Source organism: Herpailurus yagouaroundi, unplaced genomic scaffold (genome assembly GCF_014898765.1).
Source record: "Herpailurus yagouaroundi ecotype Mexico unplaced genomic scaffold, PumYag 28, whole genome shotgun sequence".
NCBI lineage: Eukaryota > Metazoa > Chordata > Mammalia > Carnivora > Felidae > Herpailurus > Herpailurus yagouaroundi.
This window is the reverse complement of record NW_024412376.1, coordinates 125614727-125635848: the sequence shown is the minus strand read 5'-3', so window position 1 is coordinate 125635848 and position 21122 is coordinate 125614727. Positions and strand designations below refer to the sequence as shown.

Sequence of the window (21122 nt, the reverse complement as noted above, 5' to 3'; positions counted from 1 at the left end):
AAACTTGGAAAGTGTTGGGAGTAGTTAACACAGCTAAGTGCAGAGGAAATGGGGGCTGAGGTAATCCCCGTGTGCTCCCCTCCCTCCTCACCCTTGCAAGAAAGACTCTGACTGCAACCGTATAGATGGGCCTCATGCAGAGCTCCACGTGGTACACAGCTTTAGAAGAAGATGCTCTCCCCAGCTCTGCGGCTCAGGGCCCAATTCCCAGCCCATGTCTAGCTGAAGTCAGCAGGAAGAAGAGAAGTTACTAAGGCCAGGGCCTCTGCATAGCCTTGACCTAGAGAAAGGGGAACTCGAGGAGCTGGACCAAGGGCCAAATGAGTGCCGCCCAAGATTAAGGTGAAAGGTCTTCACTTGAGTGCCCAGAATGCCCAGCTGGGAGGGATTTAAGATGCTCTTTGGCCTGCAAGCCGCAAGGTGGATGTTTTTGCTGCAGGAAGGCGGTGCAGTTTGCCAGGAGTGTGTTTTACAGGTTGGCTTGAGAAAGCTCTGCTAGGGAGGTGGTGGGTGGTTGGAGTCCTTGGACTTAAGACATTTGGTGGGTGTTCTCCGTCTCTGAATGCCAGGCCCTACCCCACTGCCCAGGAAGGATGCACACAAGGCTCCTTAAAACTCCTGCTGCTCCTGGCAGTTTCTCCAGAAGACCTCATCTGTCCATAGCCCTAGGTGGTTCAAGTTACGAGATCAGAGTTGCTCACCTTAATTTCCCAAGCACAGAACCCCAGGGGGAATAAACTTTTCCTGCTTAGAACTGCTATCTCCATCATGGGTCAGAGTGGAGTTTCACCCTCCAGATGCTGCCACAAACACCGTTCACAGATATGCCACTTACACACCCCAAATCCTCTTACATGCGCTAAAAAGAGGGCCAACGTTTCCTGACTTCCTGAGAAGTCACACCGCTATGGCAGCAGCACTAGCCTGCAGTGACCATGCCTACCTGCCTTACTGGTAACCACATCCCTAAAACAGAGGGCAGTTTCCTTTTTTGAAAAGTAGGACTCAAGACGCACCCAGACTTAACACCAAGGGCACGAACACCACACCTGCCACCCCCAGGACGTGACAGTAGGAAGTATTTCTGAGGGTGACAGGAGCTACAAGTTGTAAAGGTGGGGGGAAGATGAACACAGCTTTTCAGTTTTCTGTAAACGGCTTTTGAGAGTTGGGCATGTGTCATAAACTACATCTCACCACCCACCGGAGCCTAAGGTTTCTTCCTGGGATCCTTGCCAAACGAAATATGGAGAGAAATGTTACAGCAGCCACGGGAGACCAATGACCAGAGCGGTGCCCATTTCTGTTACGCCAGCATGGCTCCGCTTTGTGCAACACCTGGGGTGAGGCTGTCTTGCATCGATACTCCCTTCCACGGAAGCCAAACCAGGGTCATCCTTCGTCAGGCCTTGCCATATTTAGGAATTGGCCAGGATAAGAACCAAATTCATGTCACTCAGCTTCACGGAAGCCTGAAGCGTGCAGAAATGAACACCTCTCAAGCTCTCCCTCTGAGGACTCACCAGGTAGAGGAGACACACAGGAAAGCTGCCGGAGATAGGGAGCAGAGCCGGAGAGTGGAGGGCTGGTTCTCCACAGGGGAAGGTAGGGAGCTAAGAGCGCTTGCGTGTACCGTAGCGGCCACAAGGATCACCTGAGGAGCGTGTTCAGCATGAAGAGGGTCACCTGGGGAGCGTAAGAATGGAAACAGATGCCCCCTGCCAAATGTTTTTGTTTTTGCAGGTTTTAGAGCCCATGCATTTTAAAAAAAAACAGCCCTCGGCTCTCACGTGAGCGGTCCTCAGAACTGACGCCGCTCTTAAGACTTCACCTACGTCTCCCCTCCCCACGTGCGGGGCTGCACTTAGGCCCGGAAAGGTGAGAAGGCCGTATCGATGCTCATGCCTGAGTGTTAGAGTCTATTTCCTACATTCGCTTCGGGGTCTAGGCAATTCAGAGAGTTGGCGGAAGTGTGAAGGTGAGGGCTCTTGGGAAAGGGGAACTTGAAGAGCTGGACCAAGGGCTAAGTGAGTGCCGCCCAAGACTAAGGGAGACAATCTTCACTTGAGCGCCCGGAATGCCCAGCTGGGAGGGATTTAAGATGCTCTTTGGCCTGCAAGCCCCAAAGTGGATGTTTTTGCTGCAGGAAGGCGGTGCAGTTTGTCAGGAGTGTGTTTTGCAGTGCCCGCGTATGCCCTTCAATGTCATGCTGTGCCCTCTGCAGGCCCTGAGAACCGTCCTACACGCCCTGCCCCTGACCTGTGGATTGGGATTCCACATCACATGCCCTGGTTTGGGGCTTCTTCTGTGGAATTCGCTGTCCTCTGGGTCAAGCCAATAGGTGACCATGGACATGTTTAAAGATGGAGCTGCTCAGGGTCATAAACTGTTGACTTCAAGGCCAAACTGGGCAGGCAGAAGTGACCTGCTGGGCTCGACCAAGTGTTTTTGTTTTATTTTGTTTTAAATTGAATTAGAATACTTTTAGACATTATATGTATATAATATGTATTGTATATAATATAGTAAAAACATATACTATGATATATGCTATATTATATACATATATATAATATATATTTTATTATAGTGTCTAAAAACATTCAAATTATACACACACACACACACACACACACACACACTGCAGTTGATCAGAGGTCTCACCCCTTCCTTCTGTCTTATACATGAGTGAGTCACATGTTTACATAACTCCTGCCTGGTTCCTGTAGGCATTTGAGTTTGCGACCCTCAGGGCCACATGCTGTAATTGACACTGTTTACTGGATTAGATCCAAGTTTCCAGCTGGGTTCTGAGGGAGCAGGACTCAGACTGAGAGAGCCCTGGCCAATCCGGGAGGGCCTCTGCAGCTGGAAGTGCGGGAACACAGGTCAAGCTCACCCAAGGCCAGGACACCAAAGCCCAGACAAGGGTAGCAGGAGGAAGCCTGGCTTCCCAGTGCTTTCCAGTGAATCCACCCAGCACGGCCTGCCTTCAAGATCCCAGTGGCCTGTGGTAGTGAGAGAAGCGTCTTTTCACCTCAAGAACATGCAGCCACCACCCCATAACCCCCACCTTCCACGAACAGTGAAGGGGCCCAGGAGTCCTATTTATTGGTGACCACCTCGCAACCTTTCTGCAGTGCCATTTACTCTGCCCGAAATGCTTTCTCTTTCCATCCACGTTGCTGCTTAATCCTTCCCTAATTACTTCAAAAATCCAGCTCAAACCCCAACTCCCCCAGTTGTATTCCCTGACCAATTTCACAGAAATGGGGGACCTCCACCTCCTCTCAACTTACTCCCTACCTTACTTTTTAATGACATAGCCCCTGTTGCCTTGGATCATTGTTAATATTTCTTATGTGGGGGCGCCTGGGAGGCTCAGTCGGTTAAGTGGCTGACTTCGGCTCAGGTCATGATCTCGCGGTCCGTGAGTTCGAGCCCCACGTCAGGCTCTGTGCTGACAGCTCAGAGCCTGGAGCCTGTTTCAGATTCTGTGTCTCCCTCTCTCTGACCCTCCCCCGTTCATGCTCTGTCTCTCTCTGTCTCAAAAATAAATAAACGTAAAAAAAATTAAAAAAAAATATTTCTTATGTGTATAAATTTCATCATCTCAACTGAATTGTCAGCTCCTTGAGGGTGGGTACCATGCCTCATTTCTTACCACCTGTATTGCTCAAAGCACTGCCACAGCACCTGAAAGGTGTCACTAATTTCCTGATTAGTTCATTATCACACTAGTGCCAGCTAATAGCTACATAGAATTCTCTCATAAATCATCATCCCCAGCGACTGGAAACTTCCAGAAAGTTCCGGCAAATTAGTCTGGGAACACTGTCTTGGCAATTTCCTGGCATTAGGCTTCCTCGATTGCTTCACGTTGCGGAACTTGTGTCCAGTTATTCAACGGAAAAGTTACCTTGATGCACGTACTGGTAGGAAAGAAAACTGATAAGCCAGTAGGAAGAGCCTTCCTTTAATTAAGCTGCAAAACTGAAAGTAACTTGGTCGAAAGCCTCCTCAGGAGCACCTGCAGTGGGGTTGAGTGGTGGTCCCTCACTGATGTGCACCTGGAACCTATGAACATTCACCTTATTTAGAAAAAGATCAGTTAAAGATCTCAAGATGAGATCATCCTAGATTATGCAGGTGGGCCCTAAATCCAATAAGAAGCATCCTTGTAAGAGGAGGGAAAGACAGGGAATTGGAAAGGACACACATGGAAGGTCACTTGAAGACAAAGCCGAGATTGGAGTTACGAGGCCACAAGCCAAGAAAGGGGTCACCAGGACCCGGAAGGGGCAAAGGAGGATTCTCCCTTACAGCCTTCATAGGGAGTGTGGTCCTGTCGACACCTTGATTTCAAGCCTCTGGCCTCCAGAACTGTGAGAGAATAGACCTCTGTTGTCTTAACTTACAAATCTGCGGTCACTGTCCCAACAGCCCCAGGAAATGAACACAGTAACCAACAAGGATAGCAGGTGGGGGCGGCGAGGGTGGGGAGGAGCGCTTGGGCACTGGATTTCAGAGACACCATCCAGGGAGGAGACTTGCCACAATCCCAAGTAGCCCCGCCGTTGCATATTTTTCTAGAAAACGTCCATATGCCATTATTACCCCAGAGATGCTCACCATGCAGGCTTAAGCCTGATATTTCCCCACTGAACCTTCGCATCTAAGGAGGACAGGGCTTACATTCCAAAAGGATGGGCCCAGCTAACCCTGAAATGCAGGGTCCTCAGGATGCATCATCCACCTCCAAGGACCTAGGTCATTTTTTCTCTCCTCTATTAAGAATTTGTTGAGTATCTGCTATGCTATACAAATTGGTTAGTCTGGCTAATTATAAAACAGACCCTGATTATTACCGTAAACATTCAGGGGGCGAGGTTACTTCTACCTAAATACGACTAGTAAATACGACTAGCTGAGCTTTTCTAGTCTGGGCTCTATGAATTCTTTTTTTGGTTTTAATTTTTTTTAATGTTTATTTATTTTTGACAGAGAGAGAGAGAGAGAGAGAGAACAAGCAAGCTGGGGCAGAGCAGGGAGAGAGGTAGACAGAATCTGAAGCAGACTCCAGGCTCCAAGCTGTCAGCCCAGAGCCTGATGCTGGGCTCAAACCCATGAACCATGAGATCATGACCTGAGCCAAAGTCGGATGTTTAACTGACTGACCCACCCAGGTGCCTCCTTTTTTTTTTTTTTTTTTTTTTTTTTTTTGAGAGAGAGAGAGCACAAGCGGGGGGTGGGGCAGAGAGAGAGGGAGACAAAGGACTCGAAGCAGGCTCTGCACTGACAGCAGAGATCCCGACGTGGGGCTTGAACTCATGAACCGCAAGATCGTGACCTGAGCCCAAGTCAGACGCTCAACCGACTAAGCCACCCAGGTGCCCCCAGAAGAATACATTTTTGTAAATGCTCCAAACACTGAGGCACACACCACAGCACTTTTTATATGTTTGCTAGAGGCTGTTCACATTCACCTGCAATACTCTTGGGTTTTTTTTCATTTTTTTTTTTGATGTTTATTTATTTTTGAGAGAGAGAGAGAGAGACAGAGCATGAGCAGGGGAGGGAGGGTCAGAGAGAGAGAGAGAGGAAGACACAGAATCCGAAGCAGGCTCCGGGCTCCGAGCCGTCAGCACAGAGCCCGACGTGGGGCTCGAACCCACGAACCGTGAGATCACGCCCTGAGCCGAAGTCGGACGCTTAACCGACTGAGCCACCCAGGCGCCCCACCTGCAGTACTCTTTTAAAGCTTACTAACAAGAGGAGCCAGAAAAATGTCACTGGAGAGTCTGGATGCATGAATGATTTCCTCTTACAAAATGGACATGGGTCATATAGGAAAATGTCTATTTTTCAGAGATGCACAGTGAAGTATTTGGTGGCGAAATGTCATGACCGCAGCCTACGCCAGACCACTTCAACAGCAACAAAAATAAACGAAGTGAAGCAAATGTGGCAAAATAGTAATCACGAGACCGAGGTGATGGAGTTATGGGAGCTCGCTGCACACTTCTTTCTGCTCGCCCATACGTTTGAAAATGGTCAAAACCGGGGCGCCTGGGTGGCGCAGTCGGTTAAGCGTCCGACTTCAGCTCAGGTCACGATCTCGCGGCCCGTGAGTTCGAGCCCCGCGTCGGGCTCTGGGCTGATGGCTCGGAGCCTGGAGCCTGTTTCCGATTCTGTGTCTCCCTCTCTCTCTGCCCCTCCCCCGTTCATGCTCTGTCTCTCTCTGTCCCAAAAATAAATAAACGTTGGAAAAAAAAAAAAAAAAAAGAAAATGGTCAAAACCAAAAATAGGATGGATGCATATTTTTTCCATTTAGGGTTATCTGTCTGCTGTACTGATGCTATCTGTGTTTGCAGGTATGAAGGCTGATGGTCTGAACAGAGGGAGTCGTCTTCTCCCAATTAGAAATACCTGACAGGCTGCAGATTTGTGCCCACAAGCTCGGTTCGTAATTGCTCTTTGGTTCTATTTATGGAAGGAAGAGAAGACACATCTATCGAGAAAGAGTAGAGTACCAAAAAAAAAAAAAAAAGGGGGGGGGCAGGGTTGGCATAGAAGCAGGAAAAATATGCCTTGCTGGGAAAGCATTGCATCAGGAAGATGGTGTTTTTTTGTTAAGTCACAGACCTAAGCATGCAGCCTCAGACTGCTGGCAGGGTGCTTTGTCCAAGTGCATCTAGCTCCTGTGGGGCTGACTCCTCTAAGCAGACACCCCAGCCAGGGAACTGACTCCGGTTCCACCCCCAACAGCCCCAACACACAGACACAGGCAGGCAGCGTTATAGAGGGACTCACAGTTCTGAGTACAGGAAGTGCAGATTGCCCACATTATCAATGTAGTTGGCGGGGCTGAGCCACGGCAGGACCAGCAGCAGAAGCGCCTTCATTTTCCGAGCAGGGTGCTGCTTTCTTCCTGGCCACCTTCTCTCTGTCCGCTGCAGGGGCCCAGCCCAGCTCAGTTCCCTTAAACAAACCTTGCCATATCCCCACAATGGCACCTGATTTGGAGCCCTTAGATGGAGCCACGCTGATAAATCATGGGCTCGTAAGAGGATCGTGCCCTCTGCTTCTCGGATGGGGAGATAGGAGACCGGAGGGACCCACCATGGTTGGCAAGAGGGCTCAGGCTGAGAGCAAGCAGGCTGATGCCCGGGAAAGGGACCTGCCCCTCCTGCAGGATGCCGACTGGTTCTTGGGAAGCAGCTGGTACGTTTACATCACCGGCCGGGAGCAGATGGGCTGGAAGCTGAACTGTGTTGGAAGAGGGCAGGAGCATGGCACAGTCAGACCCCGCGGTGTGGATGCGCAAATCATCAAAAGCTGTCCCACAGTCTGCTAGAGGAAGACACTGTAAGAAATCAGCATCCTTGGAACACAGCCTGGGGATCTGAGCTCCAAGTGAGTCTTCAGACATTGAGACAGACGAGGGTTAATTATGAACCAACTCCACGTCTCGATGCATATTTAGAATAGGCAGATATTTTACCTATCCCTGTCCTGACTACGCTGGCAGATGTGAGCAAAGTGATGGCTTCTCCACTAATTTGGACAACTGGCCCTTTACAAGAATAGACTGCGTCGTTCTCTTTGAGAATAAAGAGCCTTGATAGACAGACGTAAGATTCTGTCCAAATGATGCACAAATTCCTGTTCCGCCACGAAAGAAGTCACTCCGTTCCTCCTCCTCTCCTGAGTGGCTGAACTAAGCTCTGTCACTAGTTGTAGGACCCCGGGCATTTCATTTAACCTCCCGAGCCTCAGCTATGTCATCTCTGAAATGGAGCTCTATTCATGCCTTACCTGCTGGGTCCAGCAGGCGCTGGACATCATTGCTTCTAGCTTTAAGATCTGTGACTCCAGCCTATGCTATGAGTCTTAACAGGACTTCTAGCATGCCTAACCCCCGTGATGGTCCAGAAGCCCCCAGGACTCCTCTCCTTCTACCCCATCTTCAAGAAGTCTAAAATCCACGTGGACCTTGCAACTCAAGGCCTAAATCTTAACAGAAACGGCTTAAAAGGATTGTTCCACTAATGCAACCAAGCAATTACAGCAAACTAGACTCGACGGGAAAGAGACCAGGGAAAAGTCTGCGGAATGAGACCAAGTGCAATGAGCTATGTAGTAAGCGGGGGGTTTGCCCTCAGAGAAGGTGCATTTACTTGAGGCAGGACTGAAAGAGTTTACATATGGTAGATCCTTCGAATGTACAGGTTTAACTGCTACAGTTGAGATCAGAGATAAGCAATCTCGGTAAAGCAGGACCTGTATTAATTTATAGTCTTGCTGAGACTCTAATTTGGATTCCATTCCCTGTCAGTCTGGTATGCAAGAGTGAGGCAGGGCCGGTGAGAAGGAAGTACCATGAAATAGCAGTAAAACGGAAGTTAGGTTTGGCATTTAGTTCCTGGAGTCAAACAGATGACTTTGAACCCTAGCTCTGCCACGTGATGGCTGTGTGACACTGGGCGTGTTGTTCAACCTCTCTGAACCGCTGTATCTTCCTCTGTAAAAGAAAGACAATAACAAGAGTGCTTAACTCATAGTGCTGTTATGAAGGTGGAATGAGATAATGCCTATAAAGAACAAAGGGCTCAATGAGCGCTAGCTATTGTTATGAAAATTGTTATTAATAACCACTGATAGCAGTGAATGAGCCTTGTTGGCAGCTCAGCGCCCACCTCCCAGAGGCTTTGTTCTTCTCGTCCTTTCTTCCCTTCTGCACTATTAGGGGCATGAAATGTTACAGTCTGTTCCTGAATATGGAGTTTCACAGAGTCCTGGGACATGCTTTTCTGGAGTGTCCGGGATCTGCTGTATAGATCACAGCTCCTGAACAGCCTGGAAAATAATAAATGCTGTGGGTTTCATAGTGTGCTAGATTGTATTTCTGATAACCTTGGACATGTCAGATTGTTCCTCCAAGTCTCTGTGACAAAAGAAGGATGTCTGCCCTTTTACCTCCTTGCATTTCAAGAGAATAAAATCCATTAATGGAAAGGAATGCAATATAAAAACAAAGGAATTATTTTTTGTGGTTGTCTATGTCACTATTGCAAAAACTGCTGGTTGCCTATCCAGTATCTCACCTTCTCTTCTTCCTTTTCACGGAGCCTACATTTAGCTCATGGTGGTAATGCACTTTAGCCTGTCTCACAGATGGGTGGCCATACAACGCAATACTGGCTAATGAGGCATAAGCAGAAATTACTGGGTGAGGCATCCCAGAAAGCTTTTTAAAGGAAAAGTCTCAGTATGCATATTGTCAATTTGCCCTCCCTGCCTGGTTCTTCCTAGCTGGTTATTTCTGCCTGGAACTTGGACGTGATGTTGGCGATTGGGCAGCCGTTTGGGAACCAAGAGGTGACAAGTTGAGGCTGAAAGCTAATCCACAAAGCCGAAAGAGCCTGGATTATTGATGGCATCATGATAACATCATGCAAATCATGGACTTCCTACACCCATACTTTCTGTTATATAAGAAAAATAAAACTTTTACAAAGTGAAACCAATGTAACTTCAATCTTCTGATACCTGCCATCAGCTACAATCCTAATACAACCCCCCGCAGATGAAATCTCACCTTCAAATGGCCATATTCTGTAGCTACCTTGCCAGTAAATAGCCCTACCCCTAATCCTTGTCCCCTTTGCCCAGCTAAGTTATCCTTAAATGTCATCTCAGATATCACCCATAAGCTCCTGTTTTCTTGTCTCTTTTCTCTTCACTAAACCAGGAACTTCTTGAAGGCAGAAGTCTACTGGTCCTGTTCTCTATTATAGCCTCACCATAGTGCCTAGAACACAATAGATGCTCAATAAATACTGAATGACATAAAATTCAACATGGTTACAGAGTCAACTTTGGGACCAACCTTTCTTGATCAGAGGCAAAGCAGCAAAACAAAACAAAAGGATCTCAGGACTTCCAATGTGCCAAGAGCAACGGGAGGGGTCAAGCGTTTGTACAGAGAGATAATAAATGTCCAGGAATAAAGGAAATATGTAAAGAAGATTTCTGGGCACGAGCGCCCAGGAGAATGTTGTTTCTTTAGCAGATTGCTTGGAGCATAATGGAAAAGCAATGGGTCCCTCGGGGAGCAATGCAGAACAATTGCCTCATTTCTTCCATGCCCAGGAGAGTGAAGAGAACAGCTCTCAGCCAGGTAGGAGCCAGGCAACAGTTGGGTTCAAGACTGGAATGTCACTTGAAGAACGAAAGTCAAAACAGTTATGGTGAATAGGTCAAGTATGGCTGACATGACCAACGAGACTCGTAACCTCCCCATCTTTCCGTAGGGTAAGACTCCCCTAGACCTTCCCTCCAGCAGCACCATCTTCTGGACACTGCAGACAGTCACTGTGCGCATGCTCCACGGGCGAACTACAGGAAAGAGCCACCTGAGAGGAGGAAAGGTCAAGAGAACCTGCAGGGTTGGTCTTTGGAGAAGAAACTCCAGGACTCTGAGTGCAAATTTAATTAAAAACGACAACAAAAGCAACAACAACAAACCCAGGGAGCCTTCAGTCAGGTGAGTCTTGGGCCACATATGCATTTTCATGCAGGGCTGTTTTCAAAACATCGAACAGTGATCTCTTTGTTCCTGCCAGTATGGTCAGCTTTCTTATCTCCCATTGTTATTATCTTCCAGAAGAAGGAAGCTAAAGGCCAGAGGCACTTATCCCATGAAACAATTCAATATGTGTGTGTATGTGTGTGTGTGTGTGTGTGTGTGTGTGTGTGTGGTTTCGACTTCTCTACTCTTAAAGGGTCATTTCCTCAGAGGCACAAATCACGGTGTGTATAGATTTTTCTCTCATCCTGGGCCTGTCCTACAGTGGATCGTTGATAAATATGATGCACGCAGATGACGATATTACACAAGGAAGATGTGGTCTGGAGCCTAAGACAACACCCACCGAGCATCAAGGAAGTAACAGCTATATTCCCACACACCCCGTCACTGATCCAGGTCAAGAGAGACGCAGTGGACTGGCCCCTGCACCACCTCTACCACATCCGCGGTCAATGTCCTTGGTTAGGAAGGCTGTCTCTTGACTCAACGTAAGCCTATACCACCCGCGGGGGAATTCTTTGCAGCAGACCCACGCGAGGGGAGTCTGCGAGCGTCTAAGAGGACAGAGGTCAACGGAATTAGCCCGAAGATTCCAGACATTAGCTCACAGGTTCGGGCTTACTCTCATGGAAGAACCCTCTCGTCTGAAGTCAGGAGCAGCTGTCCAAGGAGTTACTGGTGCAGGCAACCGTGTACAACCACAGTCAATCCTAAATGTTTTACTTGAGGGTTTACATTCAACTCGGGGTCTGAAGCGGCTGGATAATAATGTTTACAAAGGACACGAATTTTGGAGAAAACAGGCAGCGTCTGTTTAAAGACATGATGCTGCCTGCGTGCATTCCTGACTCAGGTCACCTGCTATTATTAGTGGTCCTCTGGACAGGTCATGAACAGAGACCTCAGCTCGGGTGGGGGGGGGGGGGGCGGGGGGGGGAAGGGAAGTATTTGGAAGTATTTCTCTACCATATCTTCTTTTCTGGAGGCACAATGGTGACATTCTAAATGTGACTCATTTCTGAAGAGCTTTGTGTTCAAGGAGCTAATTGAAATAAATGCCCATTTTGTAGGTAGAGAAACCTAAGTCTCGATTCGCCCATGAAGCCTGGGACTGTTAGCATACTGGGACCCGCTGGAAGGGAATGTGTGGGTCCACATCTGTCATACGGCAATCCTCAACCAGATTTATAGTTAAGTTCTCCGTACGAGGTAGGATCTGAGCCTGCCTCGTTCATATTCATTACAACACCACAGGCCAAATAATATTTTTTTTTAAATTTTTTTTTTCAACGTTTATTTATTTTTGGGACAGAGAGAGACAGAGCATGAACGGGCGAGGGGGCAGAGAGAGAGGGAGACACAGAATCGGAAACAGGCTCCAGGCTCTGAGCCATCAGCCCAGAGCCCGACGCGGGGCTTGAACTCACGGACCGTGAGATCGTGACCTGGTTGAAGTCGGACGCTTAACTGACTGCGCCACCCAGGCGCCCCCCAAATAATATTTTTTAAAACTCATTGCATGTGAAATCTTGAAATTGAGATGCAAAATTGATAAACAAAGCTATCTTCTAGGACCAATGTGTGAAGCAGCTACAGCCACCAACCTGGAGGTCTCCTATGGAAATATAAGGAAAACATTTGCTTCCTGGTCACCTCTTGGTTTTTCCCAATTAAAGGGACTCACTCCAGGGGCGCCTGGGTGGCTCAGCAGGTTAAGCGTCCCATTGCGGCGCAGGTCATGATCTCACGGTTCGTGAGTTTGAGCCCCTCGTGGGGCTGTGTGCTGCCAGCTCAGAGCCTGGGGCCTGCTTCCGATTCTGGTCTCCCTCTCTCTCTGCCCCTCCCCGGCTCGCACTCTATCTGTCTGTCTCTCTCAAAAATAAATAAACATTAAAAAAAATTTAAAAAGTGGGGGGGAGGACTCCAGAGTAGTAATGACTTAATCTTAATATCCCTTCTGAGGAGAGGAAGAGATAGTCCACTAGCCCAGTTGCTGGCCCAACGCCTGACAGGGCTCCAGAGTCAAGTCCTGGATTAGCTCCAAGTTTCGAATCCTTGCCAATCAGATGGCCAGAGGGCGGGAGGGGCGGAAGTGTATATTAAGCATTTGATGACTAATATACACAACATATTTTTGGAAACGTTGGTTTCAACCTACTTAGGGAGCCGACGTGTGGGGGAAGATCAAGAATGGGTGTTGAGGCCCTCACCTCCCCTCACATGGGAGGTTTCCTCTCCCCAGGGAGCTGCAGATGGCTGCCTGTGAAAAACTCTGAGGCCTCCGTGTGAAGAGGTGATTTCAATTAGTTTTGCGTTCTTTCCTCCTGTTGTTTTCCAACCTGCATAGCATTATCGGCTTAGGGTTCGTCCAGACCTTTTCCTGGGCTTCTTGTGGTGTGGGGGCCACACGGCCTGTGTGGGCAGGTGAAGGCCATTCCCGGTCTGGGCAGCTGAGGGGCTCCCGGAGGCCCCGTAGGACCCAACTGCCCCTTCCCAGCCCTTCTGCTGCCCCACTTCCGTTGTGAACTCACCCTCCCATCCATACGCCATCTCACCCCGAGTTTTGGGGGTACTCTTGGCCCCAAACCGGTTCTTGATGAGGAGGTGAGGAAGAGCTGCTGTGTGTTCATGTTCCTTCAAGAGACCACCTCCATTTCCTTCCTTCTCTCTCCACTCTCTTACCCCTCCCCTGTGGAGCCCCCGTGGGGGGCAAAACAAGGCCTCTCCCCACAGACGGCCGTCTCCCAATCCTCAGAACCCGGGGACATGTTACCTTAACATGGCAAAAGGGACTTTGTAGATTTGACTAACTTAAGGATCTTCAGGTGAAGAAACGATTGTAGATTATCCAGCTGGGCCCAATGTAGTCGCCAAGTGTCCTTGGAAGAGGGAGGCAGGAAGTCCAAAGCCACAGAGGGAGATGTGATGATGGAAGCAGAGGAGCGAGAGGCAGGCAGGCAGACAGACAGACAGACAGACAGACAGACAGAAAGAGGAGATGGGGAGAGAGAGAGAGGCAGAAAGCAAGCAAGCAAGAAAGAGGGAGAGAGAGGGAAAGGGAGAAAGAAAGAAAGAAAGAAAGAAAGAAAGAAAGAAAGAAAGAAAGAAAGAAGAAAGAAAAGAAAGAAAGAAAGAAAGAAAAAAAAGAAAGAAAGAAAGAAGAAAAGAAAGAAAGAAAGAAAGGGAAAGAAAGAGGAGAGGGGGGAGAGAGAAAGGGAGAGAGAGACAGAGAGAGAGAGAGAGAGACAAAGAGATCAACAGAAAGAAAGAGACACAGAGAGAGAGAGAAAGAGACAAAAGGCAGAGACAGGCAGGCAGAGAGACTGGAAGATTCCACACTGCTGGCTTTGAAGGTAGGGAATGAGGCCACAGGTCAGGGAAGGCAGGCAGCCTCCAGAAGCTAGGCAAGGCAAGGGAGGGGATTCTCTCCTAGAACCAGAGAGAATTGGCCCTCCCTGACCTGATGTCAGTCCAATGCACCTCTCACTGGACTTCTGGCTCTCAGAACCTTAAGATAAGACATTCGCGTGGCTTGAAGCCCCTGGGTTGGTGATCACTTGTTACAGCAGCGATAGGAAACTCATACAGCTCTCAAACACAAAGGTAGGGGGTGCAAATGTCGGGAGCATGGGAATGTGATGTGTAGAGGGAGCTCTCCCTTTTCTCCACCGCTTCTCACCTCCCTCAGCCAGTATGACCCCAGCCTTGGCCCCTGGCTCTGTGCCAGCATCTGTCAGCATCTGCCTCACTTTGACCTACCCCAGACCCCTTCCCTCCAGACAGGGCCTCTCCTCCCCGGGTCAAACTTCCAGCAAAGGTCACAAATAGACCCCCTCACCCTCTTCTCCTCTGGCCACACCTCCTTCTGGGCAATGAGAAGGGCACCCTAGTTCAGATGCCAACCACAGAGGCAACAACAATAGATGGCAACAACAGAGGGTCAGAGGCAACCCGCAAACCCTAGTTAGATGTCTTTCACTCAACGTGTTGGGAAGAAAAGTGAGTTTGCTGACATAATTAGCATGGAAACCAAGTGCTAAGCATCACACCCAGGCCATTGCCCTGGATGCAAACTTTTTTTTTTTTTTTAATGTTTATTTATTTTTGGGAGAGAGAGAGAGAGAGAGAGTGGGAGCAGGGAGGGGCAGAGAGAGAGGAGACAGAATCCGAAGCGGGCTCCAGGCTCTGAGCTGTCAGCATAGAGCCCGACACGGGGCTCGAACTCACAAACCGCGAGATCATGATCTGAGCTGATGTCGAACACTTAACCGACTGAGCCACCCAGGCGCCCCCCTTGATGCAAACTTCTATGTTAGAGAATCTGCCTGTCCTGAAAAACACTCAGATTCACGACCTCAAGTATGTGACCTTTCGAAAAAAACACCGGCACCTACCTCTTGCCCTCGTCATGACCAAGGAACCAAGATAAACACCAGCTTCCAAATTTCCTCATACAAAATAATTGTGGTATTACTGTTCATCCTCCTGTAACCACCTGAAATGTTCTGAGCACCTCATTGCGGAGCAAGACCCGGGGCTGCCCTGAGGCCATCTGCACAGGAATGCCCAGGAATGTGACAATGTAAGTGGACACAATGAGAGGCAGGTAAGTGGAGTGGACCTGCTGCTCGCCACCAGCAGGGGCGGTCACACCATCGCTCTGCCACCGGTGTGTACCCTGGCTGAAAATTTAGCAGAAATTCTCTGGAAGACAGAAGTTTTCTATATTTCTCCTTTATATTCTTATTTTTTTCAATGTTTATTCATTTTTGAGAGAGAGAGAGAGAGAGAGAAAGAGAGTGTGAGCAGGGGAGGGGCAGAGAGAGAGGGAGACACAGAATCCGAAGCAGGCTCCAGGCTCCGAGCTGGCAGCACAGAGCCCGATGCGGGGCTCGAACTCACGGACCGCGAGATCATGACCCGAGCCCAAGTCGGACGCTTAACCGACTGAGCCACCCAGGCGCCCCTGTACGTTTCTCCTTTTAAAAGTCAGTTGGCAATACCTCACATCTCCTTAAAGAACAGTGGGCTTTGTCAATTCCCATACAGAAGAAGTCTTAAGAATCATGGACCAAACTGGGAGACATTTTTTTTTCTGATGTGAAAAGGTAAGCAATGCCCATCAGGAAATCTTCTGGGGGCCACGAGCCTCAGAGAAAGCTGCTCATCAGACCTTTCCAGGATCTCTGACACTTCAGAACGCACCCATATGAAACAAGCCAGTCCACAAAAGGACAAATATCGTACGATTCCTCTTCTCTTAGGCTCCCAGAGCAGTCAGATGCATCGAGACAGAAAGCAGCATGGTGGTCATCAGGGGCGGGACAGGAGGGAATGGTGAATCTGGGGTTAATAGGTACGGTTTCGATTCTGGAAGGTGAGCAAAGTTCTGGTAATGGATTGTGGTGATGGCTGCACAACTGTGTGAATGCACTTAAATGCCACTGAACCATACTCTTAAAACTGGTTAAAATGGCGAATGTCATGCATATGTTACCACGAGAAAACAGTCCCCCCCCCCCCGCCCCCCACCACACACACACACACCTGCACACCCCAACTCTATCACGGGCTGTTCTCTCACACTGAACCATGGTTATAAACACCTAAGAGGTTTCCTTTGAGCGGATACTTGCCCTGGCTGCAAAAAAAGAAGACAGAGAAACGGCATCTCGCGGAGCACCCGGCCCTGCTCTTGGGAGGCAGGGGAGGCCAGCTGTCCCTGGGAGGGAGGGCTGCTCGGAGCCGGCCAACCAGGGAGGCCCTACCTTGTCTGAAAGTGCTGCTCGAGATCACAGCGCTGCAGGACCTCGGTGCAGTACTCCGGGAACGGGCAGGTCACCAGCAGCTTGTTGAGAAGCTTGTTGACCAGGATGCTGGACTTCTTGCAATGCTGCAGCACCACAGGCTTACGATCCACGGGGCAGAAGTCCTTCTCCACCAGGAAGCTGGTGAGGCAGAGCGTGCAATAGGTGTGTCCACAGGGAGTGTCCAGAGGGTCCAGCAAAGCCTGCAGGCAGATGTGGCACACAAGGTCATCGTCCACATCTTCTGCGTAGGTGTAGAAGTGGTTTTCCTCAGGGGAGTGGGCTTGGCCACACACCACACACAGGGGTGCAGAGCTGGGGTCAGGAGGACAGGCAGGGTCTGGCTGGCTCATGGTCAACTCGGGAGACGGTATGGCAGGAAAGCAGCCCAGGGCAACAGTATTTCCTCCGGAGAAAATCACGATCTTCCAGGAGCCATCCACAGACCTAAAAGAGAACAAGACAGCTGATCTTTGTTTTCATGAGACTGGAGACTAAGCAATGGACTTGACACCCTGCCACCCACGGGCGGGGGACTGAGCTGGGATTCAGAAGGCCAGGGCTCACTGCCCCCTCTGGTGACTGACATGACCTTGGGCAAATGACTTGGCCTCCTTATGCCTCAGTTTACCATCCATCCTGGTGGGAATAACGTTGGCCTTTAACATCCTCGCGCTGGGTGGTAAAAACCATTGGGGACTATCCGGGAAATCCCCAGAGATATAAATTGTTAGTAAAATTAAATTAGACCATAAATTATATAGACTGTAAATTAGAGATTTAGAAGTTGCTCTGTCAGATCGGGACAAGAAGAAAAACAGTGAACACTCTAATGGCTTTTTCTTATCTTTCCTCCCAACTTTCTCTAAAACTCAGAGAAGGTAGGACATCAGAGCCTTCAACTCTCGTCAGAAGAACCGAGAACTGGGGAGTCTGTAGCGTTTTTACTGTGGTGAGAGCATGTTTCCCTCCACATGCATTTCATTCATTCAATCGGGCATTTGACAGTTATGTGGGCTCTCCAGCTGTACCGCCTGGGTTCAAATCCCACCACCGCTGTGGGCCAGCCATTTAATCCATAGCTGGAAAATGAGGATAACAATAGCCGGCCTCATAGGACTATTATGAGGATTGCACAAGATACGCGACAGAGAGCTCTCAGCATCATATCTGGAATATAGTACATGCTCAGTCAATATTAGCTACTATTTTTTTTAAATTTGTTAACTTTTATTCATTTTGGAGAGACAATTGGGGGAGAGGCAGAGAGAGAGAGGGAGACACAGAATCCAAAGCAGGCTCCAGGCTCTGAGCTGTCAGCACAGAGCCCTACGCCGGGCTTGAACCCAGGGGGCTTGAATTACGACCCGAGCCGCGGTCTGACACTTAACCGACTGAGCCACCCAGGTGCCGCAATATTAGTTACTATTTTTACATGCATTTGTTACTGCATTCATTCCAGTCTAGCTCCCTTGACCTAGAAATTGAAAGCTATAGTTCCTACAAGGGGTCTTTTTGTTTCATTTTAACAGTACTCCTTAATCATATATATATTTCAAACCAGTAGAATACTATCACACTATGGATTTTCCTCTCGTATAGGTGTCTAAATGATGGAGTTTTTTTTTTTTTTAATTTTTTTTTTCAACGTTTATTTATTTTTGGGACAGAGAGAGACAGAGCATGAATGGGGGAGGGGCAGAGAGAGAGGGAGACACAGAATCGGAAACAGGCTCCAGGCTCCAAGCCATCAGCCCAGAGCCCGACGTGGGGCTCGAACTCACGGATCGCGAGATCGTGACCTGGCTGAAGTCGGACGCTTAACCGACTGCGCCACCCAGGCGCCCCAAAATGATGGAGTTTTTAACGTTCCCGATTAACATCTAGGATGTCTCTTGGAATCATTCCATAAATGTTTTTCGAGCGCCAGCTCTGAGCTAGGTAGTAAGCTGGGTGTGGAGGAGACCTTCAAGAGAGCTTTAAAAACACGCTGCTGCTCTTGTGGGGTCACCAGTCCAGGGGACGCAGACGGCACAAGTAACCATAAGTGTGCGCGAGGTGACCCTGGGTCATCTCTCATGAGGATTAAGAACCCCATGGAGTCCCCTGGTGGTTCTGTGAATGAAGCGTCTGAGTCTTGATCTCAGGGTCCTGAGTTCAGGCCCCGCGTTGGGCTCTGCGCTGGCCGTGAAGCCTACTTAAAAATAAAAATAAAAATCCTGCACCCTCCCCCACCCCCGTTCAACGTTCTTCATTTTGGGAAGTAAAGGAAAAGACGTCAAGCGTTCCACAAGAGCATAAAGACACATGAGTAACCTAACAGGAAACTAGCTGCATTTGGAAACATGGCCCAGCAGAGTCATAAACTGTGTTATATCTTTTTTCTTTTCCAAATTAAGTCCAAGGTTGTTTGTAGGAGCACAGCCTTATCTCCAAAAGAAAATACATGGACTTCAAGCTTTCAGTGGGTCAGCTTCGTGTTTACATTTCTGTCCTGTGCTAATGTGCCTGAAAGAACACTCTGGTCAGAAGGTTGAAGTAAAATGCCCTGAATGTGAAAACACTTAGATCATAGCATTTGATTTAGCATCAAAAGAGAACACAGAAGACTAAGGTAGAGAGTGCAGAAGGGGGTGAAGTGGTTTCTAGTCAAATTTCATGGAAACATACACAGCTGCTATTTGTCCTCAGGCTGATAGAAGGTACTGGAACCACACAGGAAATGCTTTAAGTGGCATGAAAAACAGTCCAAAAATAAACATGAAAACGGAAACGGGCCACCCAAAAGATTATCATCCACTAGAGGGGAAAAAAAAAAGTTCACATATTTTGAACTTTGACAAGAGTTTTGTCAAATCTTCCCACGTGTTTGGGTCCTCTCCGTTCCTCCTCCCTGTGCTATACTGAAAAGTGATAGGAATGCAGCTGTCACTCTGGTCTCACCACTGAAAAAACAACTTCACATTTCTCGGCCATGCCTTTATGGGTGAAATTGTGGGACTGGACCAGATCTTTGGTTTTCAGACTGTGTTGTAGAAAGTGGCAGGTGCCTGAGAGCCTTCCAGGGGAGGGACAGAAGGAAGGCAGGTGGGGTAGAGATTTGCCCACTTCTCCACCCCACCCAGTCCCAGCTCCATTTTAACGTCTCTGACACATCAATTTCCTTATACTATTGTTAGAAGAACCCTAGCTTAAAAAAAAAAAAAAAAAAGCAAGCCACCAGATCGATACTATAAAATCTCTTTCAGAAACAGAGTTTCAGCAGAGGATTCTGTGCGAATAAAGCAGAGGGTTTTGCTTTGTTTTGGGCAGTTGGCTTTTGGGAGAATCTTTTTTTCTTTGCTTTCTGACAAGTTTTGAGCATTTACCATGTGCCCGGCACTGTACTTGGGGGCCTTATATACATTATGTTATTTAATCCACACAAATCCCCAGGGTTGTTTTGTTCGTTTTCATTTAAAAAAAAATTCTGTTTTAGCGTTTATTTATTTTTGACAGAGAGAGAGAGACACAGAGCATGAGCAGAGGAGGGGCAGAGAGAGAGGGAGACACAGAATCTGAAGCAGGCTCCAGGCTCCGAGCTGTCAGCACAGAGCCCGACACAGAGCTTGAACTCACAGACCACAAGAGCATGACCGGAGCCGTAGTCTGATGCGCGACTGACTGAGCCACCCAGGTGCCCTTTGTTTGTTTTCATTTAACAGATGAGGAAGCTGAAGTGTGTGACATGTAAGTAACTTGCCAGTTACACCAAAAAAGAAACAAACCAAGAAATGGTGCTGACTCTAGTTTCTGTTCCTATTTTGCTACATTGTGGCCAGGCATCTCCCCCTCCCCCCTCCATCATCATGACTTCGTTGGAATGCAACTAAGCAAATAGAAGAGCCCCAGGAAATTGGGTTTAAAAATCTCTTTAGGACCATTGCGAATAGGTTTTTCCAAGGCTCTGATTAAAACTATTCTTTGACTTTACTGAGTGCCAAAATGGTGGACACTAAATGAATGGAACAGGTAAACAAAACCGGCAGGTTCTAGCTTCCAGCCCCAATTCTTTTTTCTTTCCTTTCCTGTTTTTCTGAGAGAAATTTGAATTCCCTGGCACTTGCCCATACGAGTACACCAGATCCTTAACATAATATTAGCGTAAACACTGCTGTTGGTATTTTCCAACTTTGCTTTAGACTAAATAAAGCCTATATGAATAGACACAGATTATGAGATAATTGGCCAAAAAAAGCAAAAAAGCAGTCTGGGCTCTAAAGAAAGAACTAGGTAGGCTTTTAAAAATATGACTAACGGGGTGCTTGGATGGTTCAGTTGGTCAAGTGTCCTGTTCGTGGTTTCGGCTCAGGTCATGATCTCACGGTTCGTGGGTTTGAGCCTCACCTTGGGCTCTGAGCTGATGGTGCAGAGCCTGCCTGGGATTTTTCTGTCCTCTCTCCCTCTCCCTCTCCCCCTCCCCTGTCCCCTCTTTCTCTTTCTCTCTCAAAAATAAATACACTTAAAAAAAAAAAAAGAAAAATTATGATTAATGGGCACCTGGGTGGCTCAGTTGGCTGAGTGTCTGACTCTTGGTTTTGGCTCAGGTCATAATCTCATGGCTTCGTGGGTTCAAGCCCTGCCTTGGGCTCTGAGCTGACAGTGTGGAGCCTGCTTGGGATCCTCTCTCTCACCCTCTGTCTCTGCCCCTCCCCCACTTGTGCTGCCCCCGTCTCTCTCA

At 48.4% G+C, this 21122-nt stretch overlaps 1 protein-coding gene across 3 annotated transcripts in view; it reads right to left on the bottom strand.

Annotated features, from left to right (window-relative positions):
* LNX1 (ligand of numb-protein X 1) overlaps window positions 1-21122 on the bottom strand; it is a 145551-nt gene that overhangs the window by 97562 nt on the left and 26867 nt on the right. For 2 of the 3 annotated variants that reach the window (XM_040483430.1, XM_040483440.1), the window contains one exon: window positions 16364-16849. In XM_040483430.1, the coding sequence (XP_040339364.1) occupies window positions 16364-16755 (392 nt within the window). In that variant the 5' untranslated portion in view covers window positions 16756-16849. Of the gene's footprint in view, window positions 1-6814; window positions 7400-16363; window positions 16850-21122 lie in introns of those variants that run through there. The other variant, XM_040483445.1, reaches the window with a different exon arrangement.